This window comes from Heloderma suspectum, chromosome 2, assembly GCF_057233095.1.
Source record: "Heloderma suspectum isolate Gila_16-S chromosome 2, 16-S_ref, whole genome shotgun sequence".
NCBI lineage: Eukaryota > Metazoa > Chordata > Lepidosauria > Squamata > Helodermatidae > Heloderma > Heloderma suspectum.
Genome location: NC_139459.1, coordinates 302,170,980 through 302,188,393, shown reverse-complemented (window position 1 = coordinate 302,188,393; position 17,414 = coordinate 302,170,980). Strand labels below are relative to the sequence as shown.

The 17,414-nt window shown below is 43.7% G+C and overlaps 1 protein-coding gene across 1 annotated transcript in view; it reads right to left on the bottom strand.

Annotated features, from left to right (window-relative positions):
- Positions 1-7,426: 7,426 nt before the first annotated feature.
- Positions 7,427-17,414, bottom strand: part of COL7A1 (collagen type VII alpha 1 chain) — a 159,004-nt gene continuing 149,016 nt past the window's right edge. Inside the window, exons 117-121 of the mRNA XM_084832478.1 lie at positions 17,008-17,103; positions 15,505-15,624; positions 14,134-14,193; positions 11,781-11,960; positions 7,427-11,573 (exon numbers count right to left, since the gene is read on the bottom strand). Of these exons, the coding sequence (XP_084688604.1) occupies positions 11,539-11,573; positions 11,781-11,960; positions 14,134-14,193; positions 15,505-15,624; positions 17,008-17,103 (491 nt within the window). The 3' untranslated portion in view covers positions 7,427-11,538. The remainder of the gene's footprint in view (positions 11,574-11,780; positions 11,961-14,133; positions 14,194-15,504; positions 15,625-17,007; positions 17,104-17,414) is intronic.

Sequence of the window (17,414 nt, the reverse complement as noted above, 5' to 3'; positions counted from 1 at the left end):
GCAGAAACAAACCTGCTGAGTTACTAGTCTTAAATGAGCTACAGGGTAGGTAGGCCCATGCGTTGCCATAATTATGTATACCACTCCTTGTACTGAACGTAAAAACAAAAAGAATTCCTGCAGTTTGGAAAAGAGCAGCTTCTCTTTCATTTATCAGACAAAAGAGTCCACATTCTCAGAGGAAGTGACAGCTGCACTCCAAAATATTCTTAATAAATTTACTCAGTACAGCTTCTGATAACATATGCGTAAGACCAGACTTTGAAAATACTAAATGAGGATGAGAATATTGATTGTACTTGAGAACATGTTTCACCATTTGCTTTCTCCTTAATTGTGCCATGTTCACCTAACTGTAGATTGCATTATTACATCAAACAGTGATCTGCGAATGACTATTTCCTGCTGTATACTGTGGAATGCTGATATGTTCCCTGCTTAAAATGAGGAAACAAGCAAGAAGCCCATGAAAAAGACCCTATCATGCTATGTACTGTGAACAAACACAAAACGAGATGCACCTACTGTAGCTTGAGCAGTCCTCGAAGAACATGTTAATGTCCGTGGTGAGCTCCAGTTGGTGTAAGGAGGGCCCCCTTTTACCAACTCGTCCTTTACCGGCACCACACAAATGGCCTGTGTACTTTGCACCAAGCTGCCAGCAACTCTTATCTCAAAATACTAAAGACGCTGGAGTCAGGGTCCAGTGATGAAAGGTGACGCTTCAGATTTGCTCTCTTTCAACCAATTAAAGGGCATTATTTCTGGAGGATAATGCCTTAAACAGTGATCCAGACAAGTCATCAGAGGCAGAGAACCAAATTACTTGTGTAATTTGACTAATGTCAATGGCTCGTTTTTAAGGTGATTTGTTCTACATTCTTTCTTTTCACCTTAACTTTCTGAATCTAATCAGGAAGGGCCAGGGACACTGGTTCTGAATCCAACAAAGGACACATTTGATTATATACTATATCTGTATTTCAAGCACTGAAACTAATTCCTCTAGAGCTTTTTCCACCTTCAGTGGTGCTGCTAGCAAGACCGATATCCAGGATCCTGCAGCCCGAGGGGTCCCCAAATGACCACCCAGTGTGCCACAGGTGATAATGGCTTGCAGAAGGAAACCCCATTTTATTCCTGTCATTATGAAGGTGCTATGATTTAAGTGAGTTTCAATGTAAAACTGTGCTACCTGCGAGGTTTTTTTGTGGGGGGGTGTTTTTTGTTTTTTTTTTGCAAACAGTTTTGTTGTTCTACTATCAAGAATGTAGAAGCAGTTGTAAAGCATGGAACGGTGACTGAGGGGTGGCCTGAGTGGAGCGGGAGAAATGTTAGTTGTGTGATTTACAACTGAAAGAATACACATGGCCATCATTAGGTCTAGAGTCTTAAATTTACGTAGCTACCCCACTGTCTACTTCTGCCTTCAAGTGGTAGGCTAGAAGGAAAATACATATACAGAACAATGTTTCTCTTACGCGTTGCATTTACAACCCAAACCAGCACAGAGTCTTAACCAGAAGGTTGGACTAAAGGTGTTAGTTTTGATGCCAAAGCCTTTCTTTATACTTGGGCAACTTGTTAAATATGCAATGGGTGGTTTTAGCTCATCGTTTCCTCCACGGTACCTTTACATGGTTCCTGAGAACTCTTTAGTTACTCTCCAGCAATTAGAGCACAGGTGGGAAACCTCTTTTAGCCCGAGAGGCAAATTCCATTTCAGAGAAGCTCTGGGGGGCTGTATTCCAGTGGTGGGTGGAGCCAAAGGGAAAAGGGGCAGGGCCCAAACCATAACAATAACCATGAATACCAGCATATTTTAAAGTTCCTACTACCATTAAGCCAGCCTTAGGAGAGGTCTTTCAGCCTTTTAGAATGAGGAAAAAACTGTGCAAAAGCTGGGAAACCACCAAACGATTGGTGGTTGGGGGAAAGGGGATGGGGCCAGTGGAAGCAGAGTGGCCTTCTGGGGAACCCCGGAGGGCCAGATTAGGGCCCCTGGAGGGCTGGGTTTGGCCCCCAAGCCTGAGGTTCTGTACCCAAAGGTCTACCCAAATCCACCTATGTTCAGGGCTTGAATTACAGCGTGGCTGGAGGGCACCTGTCCCCCTTACCTTTAGTGCCATCCCATTACTGTTTTTAAAAAGTTATGGAGGGGCATGGCTTGGCTAAAAGTGGGAAAGCATGGGTGGGGCTTATGGGATTCATTAAGCCCCCCACTACCTTCCCCCCACCCCTTCATGGATCACTGCCTTGTTGTGGCGAAGGGGCTTGCGTAACTCAGTGAAGCCATAAGCTATGCTGTGCAGGGCCACCCAAGACGGACAGGTCATGGCAGAGAGTTCTGACAAAATGTGGTCCACTGGAGAAGGAAATGGCAACCCACTCCAGTATTCTTGCCAAGAAAACCCCATGGAACGTATCACAAGGCTAAAAGATATGATGCCGGAAGATGAGCCCCTCAGGTCGGAAGGTGTCCAATATACTACTGGGGAAGAGCAGAGGGTATTTCCAAGTAGCGCCAGAAAGAGTGAAGCGGCTGGGCCAAACCCGAAAGGACACTCAGCTGTGGATGTGTCTGGCGGTGAAAAGAAAATCTGATGCTGTAAAGAACAATATTGTTTAGGAACCTGGAATGTCAGATCAATGAATCAAGGTAAGCTGGAGGTGGTCAAACATGAGATGGCAAGATTGAACATCGACATCTTGGGAATCAGCGAACTAAAATGGACAGGCATGGGCGAATTTAATTCAGGTGACCATCATATCTACTACTGTGGGCAAGAATCCCTTAGAAGAAATGCAGTAGCACTCATAGTCAACAAAAGGGTGGGAAAAGCAGTACTGGGGTACAATCTTAAAAACGATAGAATGATCTCAGTACGAATCCAAGGCAAACTATTCAACATCACAGTAATTCAAGTCTATGGCCCAACCACTGAGGCCGAAGAAGCTGAGATTGATGGGTTCTATGAAGACCTACAACACCTTCTAGAACTAACACCAAAAAAAGATGTCCTCTTCATCATAGGGGATTGGAATGTTAAAGTAGGAAGTCAAGAAATCACCAGGATAACAGGCAGGCATGGCCTTGGTGTACAAAATGAAGCAGGACAAAAGCTAATAGAGTTTTGCCAAGAGAACACGCTGATCATAGCAAACACTCTTTTCCAACAGCACAAGAGACGACTCTACACATGGACATCACCAGATGGTCAATATCGAAATCAGATTGATTATGTCCTTTGCAGCGAAAGATGGAGAAGCTCTATACAGTCACTCAAAACAAGACCTGGAGCTGACTGTGGCTCAGATCATGAGCTTCTTGTTGCAAAATTTCAGCTTAAATTGAAGAACGTAGGGAAAACCACTAAACCATTCAGGTATGACCTAAATCATATCCCTTATGAATATACAGTGGAGGTGAGGAATAGATTTCAGGGATTAGACCTGATAGACAGAGTGCCTGAGGAACTATGGACGGAGGTCCGTAACATTGTTCAGGAGGCAGCAACGAAATCCATCCCAAAGAAAAAGAAATGCAAGAAAGCCAAGTGGCTGTCTGATGAGGCTTTACAAGTAGCTGAGGAAAGAAGGGAAGCAAAAAGCAAGGGAGAAAGGGGAAGATATATCCAACTGAATGCAGAGTTCCAGAGAATAGCAAGGAGAGACAAGAAGGCCTTCTTAAATGAACAATGCAAAGAAATCGAGGAAAACAACAGAATGGGAAAGACTAGAGATCTCTTCAAGAAAATCGGAGATCTCAAGGGAACGTTTTGTGCAAAGACAGGCATGTTAAAGGACAAAGATACCAGGGACCTAACAGAAGCAGATGAGATTAAGAAGAGGTGGCAAGAATACACAGAAGAACTATACAGGAAAGATCTTAATGTCCCTGATAGCCATGATAGTGCGGTCACTGAACTTGAGCCGGACATCCTCGAGAGTGAAGTCAAGTGGGCCTTAGGAAGCATTAGTAACAACAAAGCTAGCGGAGATGACAGTCTTCCAGCTGAGCTATTTAAAATCCTAAAAGATGATGCTGTTAAAGTGCTGCATTCAATATGCCAACAAATCTGGAACGCTCAACAGTGGCCACAAGACTGGAAAAGGTCAGTTTACATTCCAATTCCAAAGAAGGGCAACGCCAAAGAGTGTTCAAACTACCGCACAATTGCGCTCATTTCACATGCCAGCAAGGTGATGCTCAAAATCCTACAAGCTAGGCTTCAGCAGTATGCGAACTGAGAACTACGGAAGTACAAGCTGGGTTTCGAGGAGGCAGAGGAACTAGAGATCAAATCGCCAACGTTCGCTGGATCATGGAGAAAGCAAGAGAATTCCAGAAAAACGTCTATTTCTGCTTCATTGACTACACTAAAGCCTTTGATTGTGTGGATCACAACAAACTCTGGCAAATTCTTAAAGTGATGGGAGTACCAAACCACTTTATCTGTCTCCTGAGAAACCTGTACGAGGGTCAAGAAGCAACAGTAAGAACCAGACATGGAACAACCGAGTGGTTCAAAATTGGGAAAGGAGTACGACAAGGCTGCATATTGTCACCCTGCTTATTTAACTTATATGCAGAGTACATCATGAGAAACGCTGGGCTGGATGAACCACAGGTCGGAATTAAGATTGCCGGGAGAATTATCAACAGCCTCCGATATGCAGACAATACCACCCGAATGGCAGAAAGTGAAGAGGATCTAAAGAGCCTCTTGTTGAGGGCGAAAGAGGAGAGTGCAAAAGCTGGTTTGAAACTCAACATAAAAAAAACGAAGATCATGGCATCTGGCCCCATCATTTCCTGGCATATAGAAGGGGAAGAAATGGAAGCAGTGACAGATTTTACTTTCTTGGGCTCCAAGATCACCACAGACGGTGACTGTAGCCATGAAATTAAAAGACACTAGCTCCTTGGGAGGAAAGCTATGGCAAACCTAGACAGCATAGTAAGAAGCAGAGACATCACCTTGCCGACAAAGGTCCATCTAATCAAAGCTATGGTTTTCCCAGTAGTAATGTATGGCTGTGAGAGCTGGACTATAAGGAAGGCTGAGCGCCGAAGAATTGATGCTTTCGAACTGTGGTGCTGGAGAAGACTCTTACGAGTGCCCTGGACTGCAAGGAGGTCAAATCAGTCCATCCTAAAGGAAATCAACCCTGAGTGCTCATTGGAAGGACAGATACTGAAGCTGAAGCTCCAATATTTTGGCCACCTAATGCGAAGAGAAAACTCACTGGAAAAGACCCTGATGCTGGGAAAGACTGAAGGCAAAAGGAGAAGGGGACGGCAGAGGATGAGATGGCTAGATAGCATCACCGATGCAATGAATATGGACTTGAGCATGCTCCGGGAGAGAGCGGAGGACAGGAAGGCCTGGCGTGCTATGGTCCATGGGGTCACGAAGAGTCGGACACGACTTAACGACTGAACAACAACAACAGTTTTTACTGGGAAATCTACATCACAGTCTTTGGGGTATTTAAAGCTTCCCAAGACCTCGCCTGTTCAACACCATGTTAAGTTCCAGCAGTAAAAGCAACTTCATTTTAAAAAAAGCCACCAAGGGCGCAATCCTATGGCTGCTAGACAGCGGCTAGACGGCCATGGGATTTTTCATTTTCTGGGAACTGAACTTGGAGCCAGAGCTCCGCGCTGCTGTAAGAGCAGCACAGAGCAGCCAAACATGGGGCTTAACTGGAGTTTTAACATCTAGAGCAGGTTTACTGCATGTTTTCAGATACATCTCCCCTTCCCACAAGTTATGTGTTTGCTGTAGAAATGAGAAATGGTAAAACTTATTTCCAATTCAATTCCTTGTGTGATGTCACATTGTCGTAGGTTTATCTTCCAAATATTTGCGAAGATGATTACTGAAAGAGAGCTTATTTATTTTGATACACACACAGTTTTCTCCTTTCATGAGGCTTATTTATAATGGGGGGCAGGGGGAAGGCAAGTAAACAAACGTACAGGGGTAGTGCTCCCTGCATAACCCTGATGAGATGATGAAACCAAAGCAGCTATTTTTTGCTCAAGTCCGTCAGGCTGAATTAAGCTCTGTTTCAAAACACATCCCTACATTTTCCATACCAAGACTCAATGGAGGTTCAGTTGATCCCTCATCATGACAACTGGTAGAGGGAGAACATGAGCTGCCACTCCTTAGTGCTGATTCCACTGTTTCTTTCCCAGATTCATGGCTGTTTTGGCCTTCAGTGATAGCAGTGTAAATGCCAGTGACGACTTCCTGTTCTCTGCTATCCACAGCCGTAACTGGGAGGGAGAAATTATTTTATTGTTGTGCCTTTAATGCATTTGTTTTATGATTGTTTTAGAGCGCAATCCTATGGGGATAGGCAACCGCCTATCCAGTACAGGGCAGGAGAAGCACAGAGGGGATCATTCCCTCTGCGCTTCAACTGCCCTGCATTTGCAATTATTTGGCTGTTTAGCTGCAGGTAGGGGGAGTGGGGCAGGAGGCTGCCGGACCACACATAGGATGTGTCACACTGGCATTTCTGCCTTCCCTGCCCCGGAACGCCCTCAGGAATGCCCCATTTTGGCTGCTCCACGCTCCTCTTCCAAGCACGGGGCTGTTCCTGTGAGGCAGCATGGAAGGGGGGGAAGCACAGGAGCACAGGCTCCGAGGTCAGTACCCGGAAAACCACATATCCTACAGCCATCTAGCCACTGACTAGCAGCCATAGGATTGCTCCCTCCATAGTTTTTATTTTAAATCTTGGTTTTTATCATGCTCAGTCGCCTTGAGCAGCATTTCCATGGTAGAAAGATGGGGTATAAATAAAAAAAAAGAAGAAAAAAAAAGCAGGGAATCAAGATGGCATTTATCAATTGGAACAGGCCTACTGCCATATGAACAACTAAGGATAAAATTTAGGCTTCAGGAACTGAGTGTTACAGTGCACGTGAAACTATGATGGATAAGGCTAGTGAAACTCACAATGACTGGGCCAGTGTGATGTAGGATGGAGAGCTGGAATTGTGCCAGAGATTCATATCCCTAAGTTGCAGCTTAATTGCTCTCGCACAGGGAAGACAAAACAGGATAACCCCATTTGATGCCAGCTTCAAATAGGACAAATAACGATGTGGATACATCAACTTTGCAGCTATCAGATTCCAGCTCGTTCTGAAAGTCACTGATGCTGGTAGAATGTCAACCAGGTTTCCATCACAAGGCAGAGGGAAAAGTGAATGTGGACTCTGGATGCTGGGCAATGTGGATGGGAATACAAAGAAGTGGTTCTCTTCCCCACCCAGTATTTCTCAGCAACCCAAATCTTCAGATCTACCTTTGGATGACATCTGAAGTCATGTGGGCTTATAGACAGGTGAGAAGATATGTGACAGGTTCTACCAAAACAGCTGATAAACACACTTGATTGAATGAGGTACCACAAACTTTTATTTGTTTATCATGTTTGGATTTTTGCACCATACATCATAATTAGAGGCATCTTACAAAGAGAAGAGACAACAGTATTTCTGCATCTAGATCTACATTCCGTATCTTGGGAATAATATAGTGATGGCAGCAAGCATCATATGTACACCAAGGGGGATGATGCTGTTTAGCCACAATGGGCCCACTGGGCAGCAGACAAAAGTCAAGGGCCATGCTGAGTTTCTCCTTGGAGTTCATCAATCAAGGCAATGCAGGATGGAATTGTTGCTTTTTGATAACTTGAATGAGTGGTGAGATCCATTCATACAATCTATGAAAGGTTATGCTGCAATAACTTTGTTAGCCTTTAAGGGGCCATGGGATTCTTTGTTATTTGTACTAGAGACTAAACATGGCTACAGGAGCTACAGCGCAATAGCAGAGGCCATGTTTTTTATGCAAAAAATCACAGGTTCAAGCCCCACCATCTGAAGTTAAAATGATTGATATGTTCATGTCTATTACAAGAGGGAGGCAATAAACAGTAAATAGCACACAGCTGATTTATAGTTACAACAAAATGAAGGTGCCTGAATTAGCATCATGTGCCACCAAAGCGTTATAATTGAAATGTCATTCTTTATCATCGCTTTGGAAATGGAATCATTTTCCAAATCAATGATAGTGATTTTCCCTTTTGTTCAAAGATTCCCAAAGCTGGAAAGGACCCAAGGTTATCCAGTCCAAACCTTCTTGTCCAACCCCAGGCCCAGACAGATAAACTCATGTAATCCAGTCAACTGACTCCAGACAGGAAGTTTCAGAATGAACACCTCCAGATGACACAGTGCAAAACTGCCTGCAGATCCAGGACTGAATTATCACCAGGGTCACAGTTTTTGGTTTAAGCTTTCTGTGCTAGAGGTGTTCTGCTTCTCTGATTTTAGGAGGACATCTTTACATTTGATTATATTTGCTTATGCACCACAGAAATACAAAAGGCATGCAGCACCTTTTCATGGACCGGGGAAGGGCTGGGATTCAGGCATCTTGCCATAGCTAAGCAAACAGCATTAGAGTTTGGTGGTATCACACACGATGCTCTGCAGACCTCTTAAGAGAGTTTGAGAAGAAAATTAGGTTTTAACTAATAAAGTATCACTGTAAGGCACCACTGAGTTTGACCACTGCTATAGATTTGTCACAGGTATTGTTGAAATTCAATAGGAATTAAGACCACTGTCCATTAGTTAGGCATGTTTTACAATTAAGAAGATTGTTTAAGGTTGAGGTGTTTAATAAACATCCTGCAAAGGCAACAATCCATAACCTATTTAGTCCAGAGTACACTGATGGGCTGTGAATGCTGCTTACCTCGCTATGGGAATACCAAAGGATGATTGTAAGTGCACCAGATACTACTCACACCTTTTCTCATTTATGCCTTTATATGTCCACAGCAGCACACAGGCCATATGTCTGTATGTAGCTTAGGTGTTGAGAGAAAGGGTGAAAACAGAAAAACAGAGTTGAAACACACATAATTGCAAAGCTTTTAAAAATGCCCTGTAGTGGTAGCAACGTAACAGCAGCATAGCACCATTCTCAGCATTTCACTGATGATTTCCATAATATGGTTCAGCAGGTTAAAAAAAAAGGCCATTAAAATGAGTGTTTCATTCAGAATCCACCCATACAAAATAAAACATGCTCTGATTTTTGTGTAGTGTTCCCCAATATGCTATTATTTATTGGAGACAATTGCTTACTGTTCAGATTAAGGTGAAACTTCATCAAATGAATTTCTTTTTTGAGGAGTAATTATTTACATAGGAGGCTGTTTTCCCCTAAGGCCTGGTTGCTCTTTCAGCAGTCTTTTAGAAGGATGCCTCACCAACCTTTTAGAATTCTTTAACAATGTTACTCATCCCAAACTCCTAAATAAACTTAGCAGTCATGAGATAAAAAGGCAGGCTTTCTTATGGACCAACAACTGGTTAAAAGAACAGGAAGAAGAAAGCAGGAATAATTGGACAGTTTTTACTATGGAGGGAAGTTAAGGAGAGGGGTACCACAAAATTCTGTGCTGTGACTGTCTCTTTATTTAACTTATTCATAAACGATCTGGAGTCTGGGATGAGCTGTGAGGTAGTCAAGTTCGCAGATGACATCAAATTAGTCAGTATGGTGAAGTCCCAAGCAGACTGTGAAGAACACCAGAAGAACCTCTTCAAACTGAGTCAATGGTCAACAAAATAAAAAATGAGATTCAATGTAAGTAAATTGTAAAGCGGTACACACTGCGGCAAAAAAGAAAAACCCCTCTCACTTTTCAAGGGATCTGAACCGGCTGTAACTCCCTAGGGAATGGGTCACTCAAAATGTTGACTCGACGTGTAGCAGTGGTGAAAAAAAGCAAGTTCAATGTTAGGAATTACTAGGAAAGAAATGGAAAATAAAACTGCCCATTTCATCATGCTTTTATATAAATCTATAGTGCAGTTAGATTTGAAAAGCTGTTTACAGTTCTGGTTGCCCCATCTCAAAAGGGGTATCATTGCACTAGAAAAGGTATGGAAAAGAATAAAAATGATCACGGGATTGAAGAGCCTTATCTATCAGGAAAGGCTAAAGCATTTGGTACTACTGAGTTTCAAAAAATGATGTTCAAAGGGGAACATGACAGACAATTATAAGATTACTAGTATTATTACAGAATACTATGAAATTATTTGAGAGTAGGTTTAGAACAGAAAAAGGAAGCATTTCCCACAACACAGCACAACATATGGAATTCATTGCCACTGGATGTAGTGATGGCCACTAGCTTAGATGAATTTAATAAAGGGTAAAACAAATTCACAGAGGATAAGTCTATCAATGGCTATTAGCCACAACAGCTAAAGGGAACCTCCATTCCTGTTGGTATCTGGTCACCCACATCCCATGTTTAAAACTACTTTTTCATGGAGATTCGGAGCATCTCTAGAGGTTTCTCCAAGACTGGACTTTGCCAGCCTTGCCAGCAAGTTTTGCTTCATGCAATGGTTCTGCACATCAGACAGAAAACTACTATGACTTGTGCCTAGAGTTGAAAAATGAAGGAGGCAGTGCTATCGTGTGGGCATTGGAAGACTCCAAGAGAGAAGGGGGGGGAGGAGAGGGGGGGGAGAGAGAGAGAGAGAGAGAGAGAGAGAGAGAGAGAGAGAGAGGAGCTGCTTATGTAGAAGATTCTTCCTCCTCGTTATGTCCTTTACAAACACTCAGTGAGAATTATTAACTTGTTAGTTCTTGCCAAGTGACAAGTTCTTATTCTTGAGAGATCCACAGGCTTGGCAAATGGCTGTACTCCTAAAGCCTAATTTCATAAGCAACAAAGAGTGACAAGGGATTGGAATGGGGGCTTTGTTGGGAAGCCACAGGAATCAGCTCTGCAGGGCAGTGGCAGAACTCTGGCTGTGGCAGTAAGTCCTGGGGCTTCTGTGTCCTCACAGTCATAGTGGTGCTTGTTAATGAAAGGGCATTTTAGCTCCCCAGAACAGTCTGGGCGGGACAGGCAGGCTGGTTTCCTGCCTGTCCGTCATAAGAGAAAAAATTCACAGACCTAAAAGCCCGAATTAAAGCAAGTTGCAGAGAGAATCAGTTTGGTCTGGCTATAATACATTCCATGTGTCGTCAGTTGGCCAGCATCAAATAAGTTAAGAGAGCTCTAATTAAAAATATGTCTTTCCTTTTTTTATATTACATATAAAAGAGGTTATGCACATGTTTTTCATTTGATAAAAATTTCACCTCAATTTATAAAATAAATCAAGAGCAACAAAAATACTTTTTTTGTAAAGAGTAGCACCATTTCTCTGGTCCAGCTGAAGCAGCCCACATACATGCGCACGCACACAGACAGACAACCATGCACGCACGCACGCACATACACACACACAGACAACAGTGCTGCAGGCAGCAGAAATGGCAGCAAGGTGAGTCTCAGACCAAATGCACTGTGTGTGCGCATCTAAGACCTTGTGCAGGTTAAGTATGGGTTGGGAGCCTCAAAAGCTGGGCCGCTTCTTTTGGTCAGTTCTCCAGTTCTCCCAGAACAGGAAACCCACTTCAGAGTTTATACACTTCTGTTCCTATCCAATGTGCTGCCACCTGCCCCAAAAATAAAATAAAAACATTATTGGAAACAACAATATTCAGACACCTAAAGATCCAGCATTGCGATAGCACAAGCCTCCTTGCACAGGGAGAGGATGCAGAGGTCCCATTCTGCAAGCAGTAGCCTCCGCTCATAGTATCATGATGCTGGATCCAACCCAAAGAGAAATAAGAACCTGGTGCCCCTTTGCCAGCTCTTACCTGTATCTGCCTGTGGCTTGCACTGGAGCTCGCAGTCCTCCTTGGAGTTGAAGCGGTTGAGATTCCCTCTGCAACCACTGTAGATGAAGGGCCGACACTCGGATACTTTTTTGTTATAGTACCACCTTAGTGTGTATTTGCTGCAGTCTCCCTCATCCAGGGGCAAGGTGCACAGCTCAGCTGGAAGGGGGAAGAATGAAACAAAGCTATACCATAGCTTCTTCTAAGGGCTTAAGCATCCTCTCTCAGGTGGTACACTTAGCACAGAACCTCAACAGAAAGCACTGCACATCTTCTCTAGCGTCCCAGACCTGCCCCAGACTTCACTGTAAGACAATGCAAGAGTAGGATGGAAAGGAGGCACAGAGGGTTGGTAGTTAACATATCAGAAGAGTACACTTAGATATATTGTCATTCAAGTACTTAAGCCTAAAGATTAGTACTCAGCACTGTCAGCATTAGAGGTTGCCTGATAGCTTCTGAGTTAAGTCTGAAGACCCTTATGTATGCCTGTCTCGAGGAGCGCCTCCAGCAACGCCAGACAGGCCGCTCAACAAGATCAGCCTTGGATGGTCTTCTCTCTGTCCCAACAGCCAGGACAGCTAGGCTGGTGAGGACGAGGGAGAGGGCCTTCTCTGTGGTGGCCCCCACTCTGTGGAACTCCCTCCCTAGGGAACTCCGCCATGCCCCCTCTTTAATGAACTTCCACCACGCATTGGAAACGCGGTTGTTCGGGCAGGCATTTGGGGTGGGTTAGGGTATTTTTAGAAAATGATATTTTAATGTTTAATTTTACCGTTTTAGACTGTTTGAACTGCTGTACATCGCCCAGAGTGGCCAGGTGACCAGCCAGGAGGGGGATTAAGAAATTTAATAAATAAATAATAAATAATTAAAAATTAGTGTAGAGGGACGATCCTTATTCTTAAACTGCAGCCATCACAATTTGCTCATTTGTGTGAAAAAGCAATGGCATATTGTTTCCACGTTAGCCTTTTCTTCTTAAGAGAAAAAGAGGATTGCTTCACTCAAGGGAGTTTGGCTTTTGGTGGAGTTTATAATGTGAAACACAGTAAGCCTCAACATGTTTACTGATTGTGGGAATTAGTTCTAAGTGCACAATTATAGACTCACCACTTCTGCTAGATCAAACTATCGCTGGACCATCACGCGGTGATTTGGTGAGTGTTTCCTGACGTGTATTAAGGAGAACACACAGCAAGATGGCAGTTGGTTGGTAAAATTTGCTCTGGATATACAAAATCACTCGACTGCCATCTCCAGTATGGCATGAAATAGACGGGATGATGCATATGCCCTTTTTGAAGTGGTGTGCATCTCTCATGCTAAAAGTATTGTTGGGACATTAAGGTCTTATAATGTGGAGGCTAACATCAGGTCTTGGTGCACCATGATGCTATCTGGATTCCTACTGCCTTGCAAGTTGGGTCTTGTTAGTCTGAGCAGCTGCTGTCTGATCCAATTCATAAGGTTGCTTCTAGAAAGTTGGCCATATGGCCCTTGGTTGACACATTTTAGTTGTCCCTTAGTTGTATTTGAGTTCTTGATACTTGCAACTTAAGATGTTTTGGGCATGGGGAGGGAATTCTTCAGAAAAATATGGCTGGTTACAGATGCAAGATCTTTGCCTTCATGTTTTCAATCTACAGCTTTTTTTTTTTATAAGTTTTTGCCACATCACAAGGGTGTTGTTTACTCATCCACATTGAGAAGGATGTGGCCAACAGTTGTGGGGACCAGGGATGATACTGAAGAAATGCAGCTAGGGATGCATGCAACTGTTTTTCTCTCCACAAGTTCAAGCAAAATGCCCTCTGAAAGTCATGCCTGTCTACCACCATCAGATTGAAAGCCTCTTCTAAAAGTAGTCAGAGGACTGGCCCTGCCAGCAAATGCCAACTCTACTAAGAATACTGCCCAAGGATTAGAATGGGAGAAAGCCATATTCAATCTGCTCAAATTCCCACCACCTTTTCCCCTGGAACAGCTTGCCCAGATGGCAATAGCACAGGTCATGAGAAAAGCCCTGGCAAAGCACATACGTCTCACAAGGCATATGTTCCTGATCTTGGCCTAGATCAGCCTTCCCCAACCTGGTGACCTGCAGATGTTTTGGAATACAATGCCCATCAGCTCCAGCCCCCCTGGTCAAGGGTATGAGAGCTGTAGTCAGGGAGGCACCTGGTTGAGGAAGTCTGGTCTAGATAATCTGCTTTATTATTCATAATCTCAGAAGCAGGAGGAATGAATGGATCTGAATTCCAAGAGGATGGAAGGAAAGGAGACAACGGTTCCTTTGAGAGAAAGGCCACATGGCAGATCTGCTGCTTACCTTCCTCAGAAGGAGCTCTCTTTTGCTGTCCATGCTTGGGAGCTGCCCTTGGGCTTACTTCTACAAACAGGGAGCAGAGTACTGGTTTAAGAAGTCACGGCCCTAGGAGAAGCTTCTAGTGTCTGTATCTATCTTTTTCCCAATCACCCCCACAATGAAAAGAAGGAATAGAATGGCTTATACACAGAACGTGGCTTCAGATAAGGCCCAGAATTTATTTCTGGGGCAGGACAGTGAAGAACAGAGGGATTGCACTGTAGAACCACCTGTTCCATATGGATAATGGAACAAAAGGGAAAGGTGAACTCTGGTCATTATCTCATCCACATGCCCTTTCTGATGCAAGTTTAAAAGCTGCAAAACTGGACCTTGTGTTTTACGGATACAGTTTGCAAAGTAAAAAAAAATCCTTGAAGCTTACAAGAAAAGGAAAGATAGGAGCAACAGAATAAGTCCCCTCCTGGTGACAGCCTATGATTGGCTGCCTACTTTTAATGAGATAGGAATTCAACAAGCTCCCGGAACATGTCATTAATCCATCTCACGTTCTCCTCTTCTGTTTGAAAACCCTGGTCAGCAAGATGCCAGCTCAAGGGATAACTAGCGTAACATTTAAATTTTAATGTTACATTTACTATCTACCAACCCAGCAGGGACAAGATTTATTTCAGCTGCTGGGGACAACAGTAATCAATGTGAACAACGTTTACTGGTTCCAAAGTAGAATATCAGAGGGTTTATTTCAATCCTCAAATCATGTCATGGAAGTTTCTTTGCTTACTTGTGGTTTCTGCTTTATTGTTGCACCACAGACACTGGGTTGGATCCAGACTTAGTCATGCTTAGAGTAAACCCATTGAAATAAAACGAAATTGTTAGTCACGACTAACTTCTGTCCTGTTGATTTCAGTGGGTTTACCATAAGCATGACTAAATCTGGATCCAACCCACACGGTTTTTATTAGAAGACAAGAATGTGAGGAAGGTCATCAGGCTCTACGTCTGTCAAACAGCATTTTTCCTAAGGTGAGAAAAGCAGTGCCTCCATCTAACTTTTTTCTCTTTTTTAACTTCTTTGCCAAGGCTGCCAACTTGTGGTCACGATGGAGAATGCAGCACTGGTAATGGCAGCGCTTTAAAAAGAAATATCTGTCTATGGAGAGGTGGATAGAAACCCAATTGGTCATTTCACGCAAGTCCCCAAATAGTCTCCAAACTAATATATTTTTATTAATCATTTCCAGTGGGTCTGAATAGGAACCCAGCGACCCAGCTTGTTTCTACCCACACCCAAGGGGTTGCTGGCACGTGTGTGTCCCCCCTCCCCCGCCGACTTCCTTCAAACACGCTTGGCAGACTGATAGAGCTCACCATCCCTCAGCACAGGGCTCTCTGTCCCGTCTGCTCCCAGGCTCTCTTCATAGTCCTCCTCTGTGTAGATGTACTCATACTCAGGGACATCTATGTTCACTATTTTTCGGGCCTGGCCCCCTACAAAACAGGAATGGCTGGTTCAGAAGGACTCCAAGAATGAGGAGGGCTAGATAGCAAGGAAGGAACAACAGCAGCAGCAAATGGGTAGGCCTCATGTACCTGAGCAGGATTACTCAGTCCTAGAATGTGGCTGATTAAAGTGCCACTTTTACTAACTGACAGCATGTTGCAGCTGGTGCACTGGTGTTATTCAATATGCAAAGCCGGAAGCACATATGGTTCCATAAACTCTTGCTAATCTGTGCCATATAGGTCCCTTGCCTAAAGACAAGCACCACAGCATAGAGGCATGTGCAACTTTATGTAGCTTGGGGGATCAAATGTCAGCTTTCCAGCAAAGGGTACCTTTGGGTCACTTCATACCTAGCATGCTCAGTAACCAACAGTCGTTCACTTGTTAGGCCTTGTTATTCTGGTTGCTAATGTGAAGGATGGCCTGTCACTCCAATAAAGTCTTGCCTGTATTTGGGGCCTCACGACAACTATAAATGTAATTTCATTAATTCCAGCTATGTCTATCTGTTTTAGCCCAAGCAGCAAAAGGCCTTATGGGATCTTTAGTCTTTAACTAATGACCTATTGGTCTTTAACAAATTATTTTGGCATAATCTTTTTCCGGCTAGAGCCCACTTCATCAGAGATCTGAAGCTAATTCCTCCTAAGTTGTTAGATGCATAAAGTAAGAAGACCACTTCAGACATCTGGTGAAGAGGACTCTGGTCCACAAAACTATATCCTGAAATCAATTTGTTAGTTTTGAAGGTACCCACAAGACTCATCATTTTAAATTCATTGTACGGCCAGTTCTTGTGGGCGGTTGCCTAGTGTGCCAAGAAACCCAGGACATCAAATAACCCCCAGGCAGGCAGAAGAAATACTGGCTGGGCAAGGCTTGGCATGCAGTAAAGGAAAGTACTGCACTGGCCAGTCCAGGCTTCAGCCGTGTGCCGTTTTAAATCACAATATTTCCCCAAGTGTGATATGTAGCGAGCAGAAGCAATCAGTTCGCTAACTTGGTGTGTGCACAGTCAATGAAGGCAGTGGAATGGTTAAAGACCTACCACATTTCTGTTCAGGAACTAATAGGGTAGTATTAGTAGTGGGTGGGAGTGGAGAAACAATTCTACCTTGCCTAGGGTGCCAAAATACCTTGAGACCTCCTTGTTTCATTATGCTCATCATACATTAGCCTTAGGCAGAAATCGTCCTGCACTCAAATAGGCAAGTATATTGCTAAATACTGCTTCTTAAGCAGCTTGCACATTCCCTACAACTGGTGTTATAAAGCGAAGTGATAATACAGAGGGTGATGGCTGAAATTCTATGCATGCTAACAGAGACGATGCTGCGCACAAGAAAACATGAAGAGGCAAGACTCACCTTCCTCTTCCTCAGTGTGGGACAACTTAAGCACAGGGACTATTTGAGCATTAACAGACGGGAACGGTTGGGTGGATGGATAGTTGGGGAGGAGACCTGGGAGGGGCAAGGTCACAATGCAAACATCAACAAGCACGCAAGAATAACTAGCACACTGCTCGTTCCCCACCTCAAGACAATAAACACAGACAGGCCACCAGACAAGGTTCAAGAGCCACACTCACGTTGCCCTCTTCCACAAAAGTCAGGCATGAAATAGATAGACAGGGAAGAGATAATCCCGAAATAAGGTTTTGCGTGATGGGCCATTTGGACTGTGATGGACAAACACCTTTTCTTTACATCACCCCAGGCCAATGCCATTTCTGTTTCAGCCAGATGTTTGTTAAATTCGACATTATTGGAAT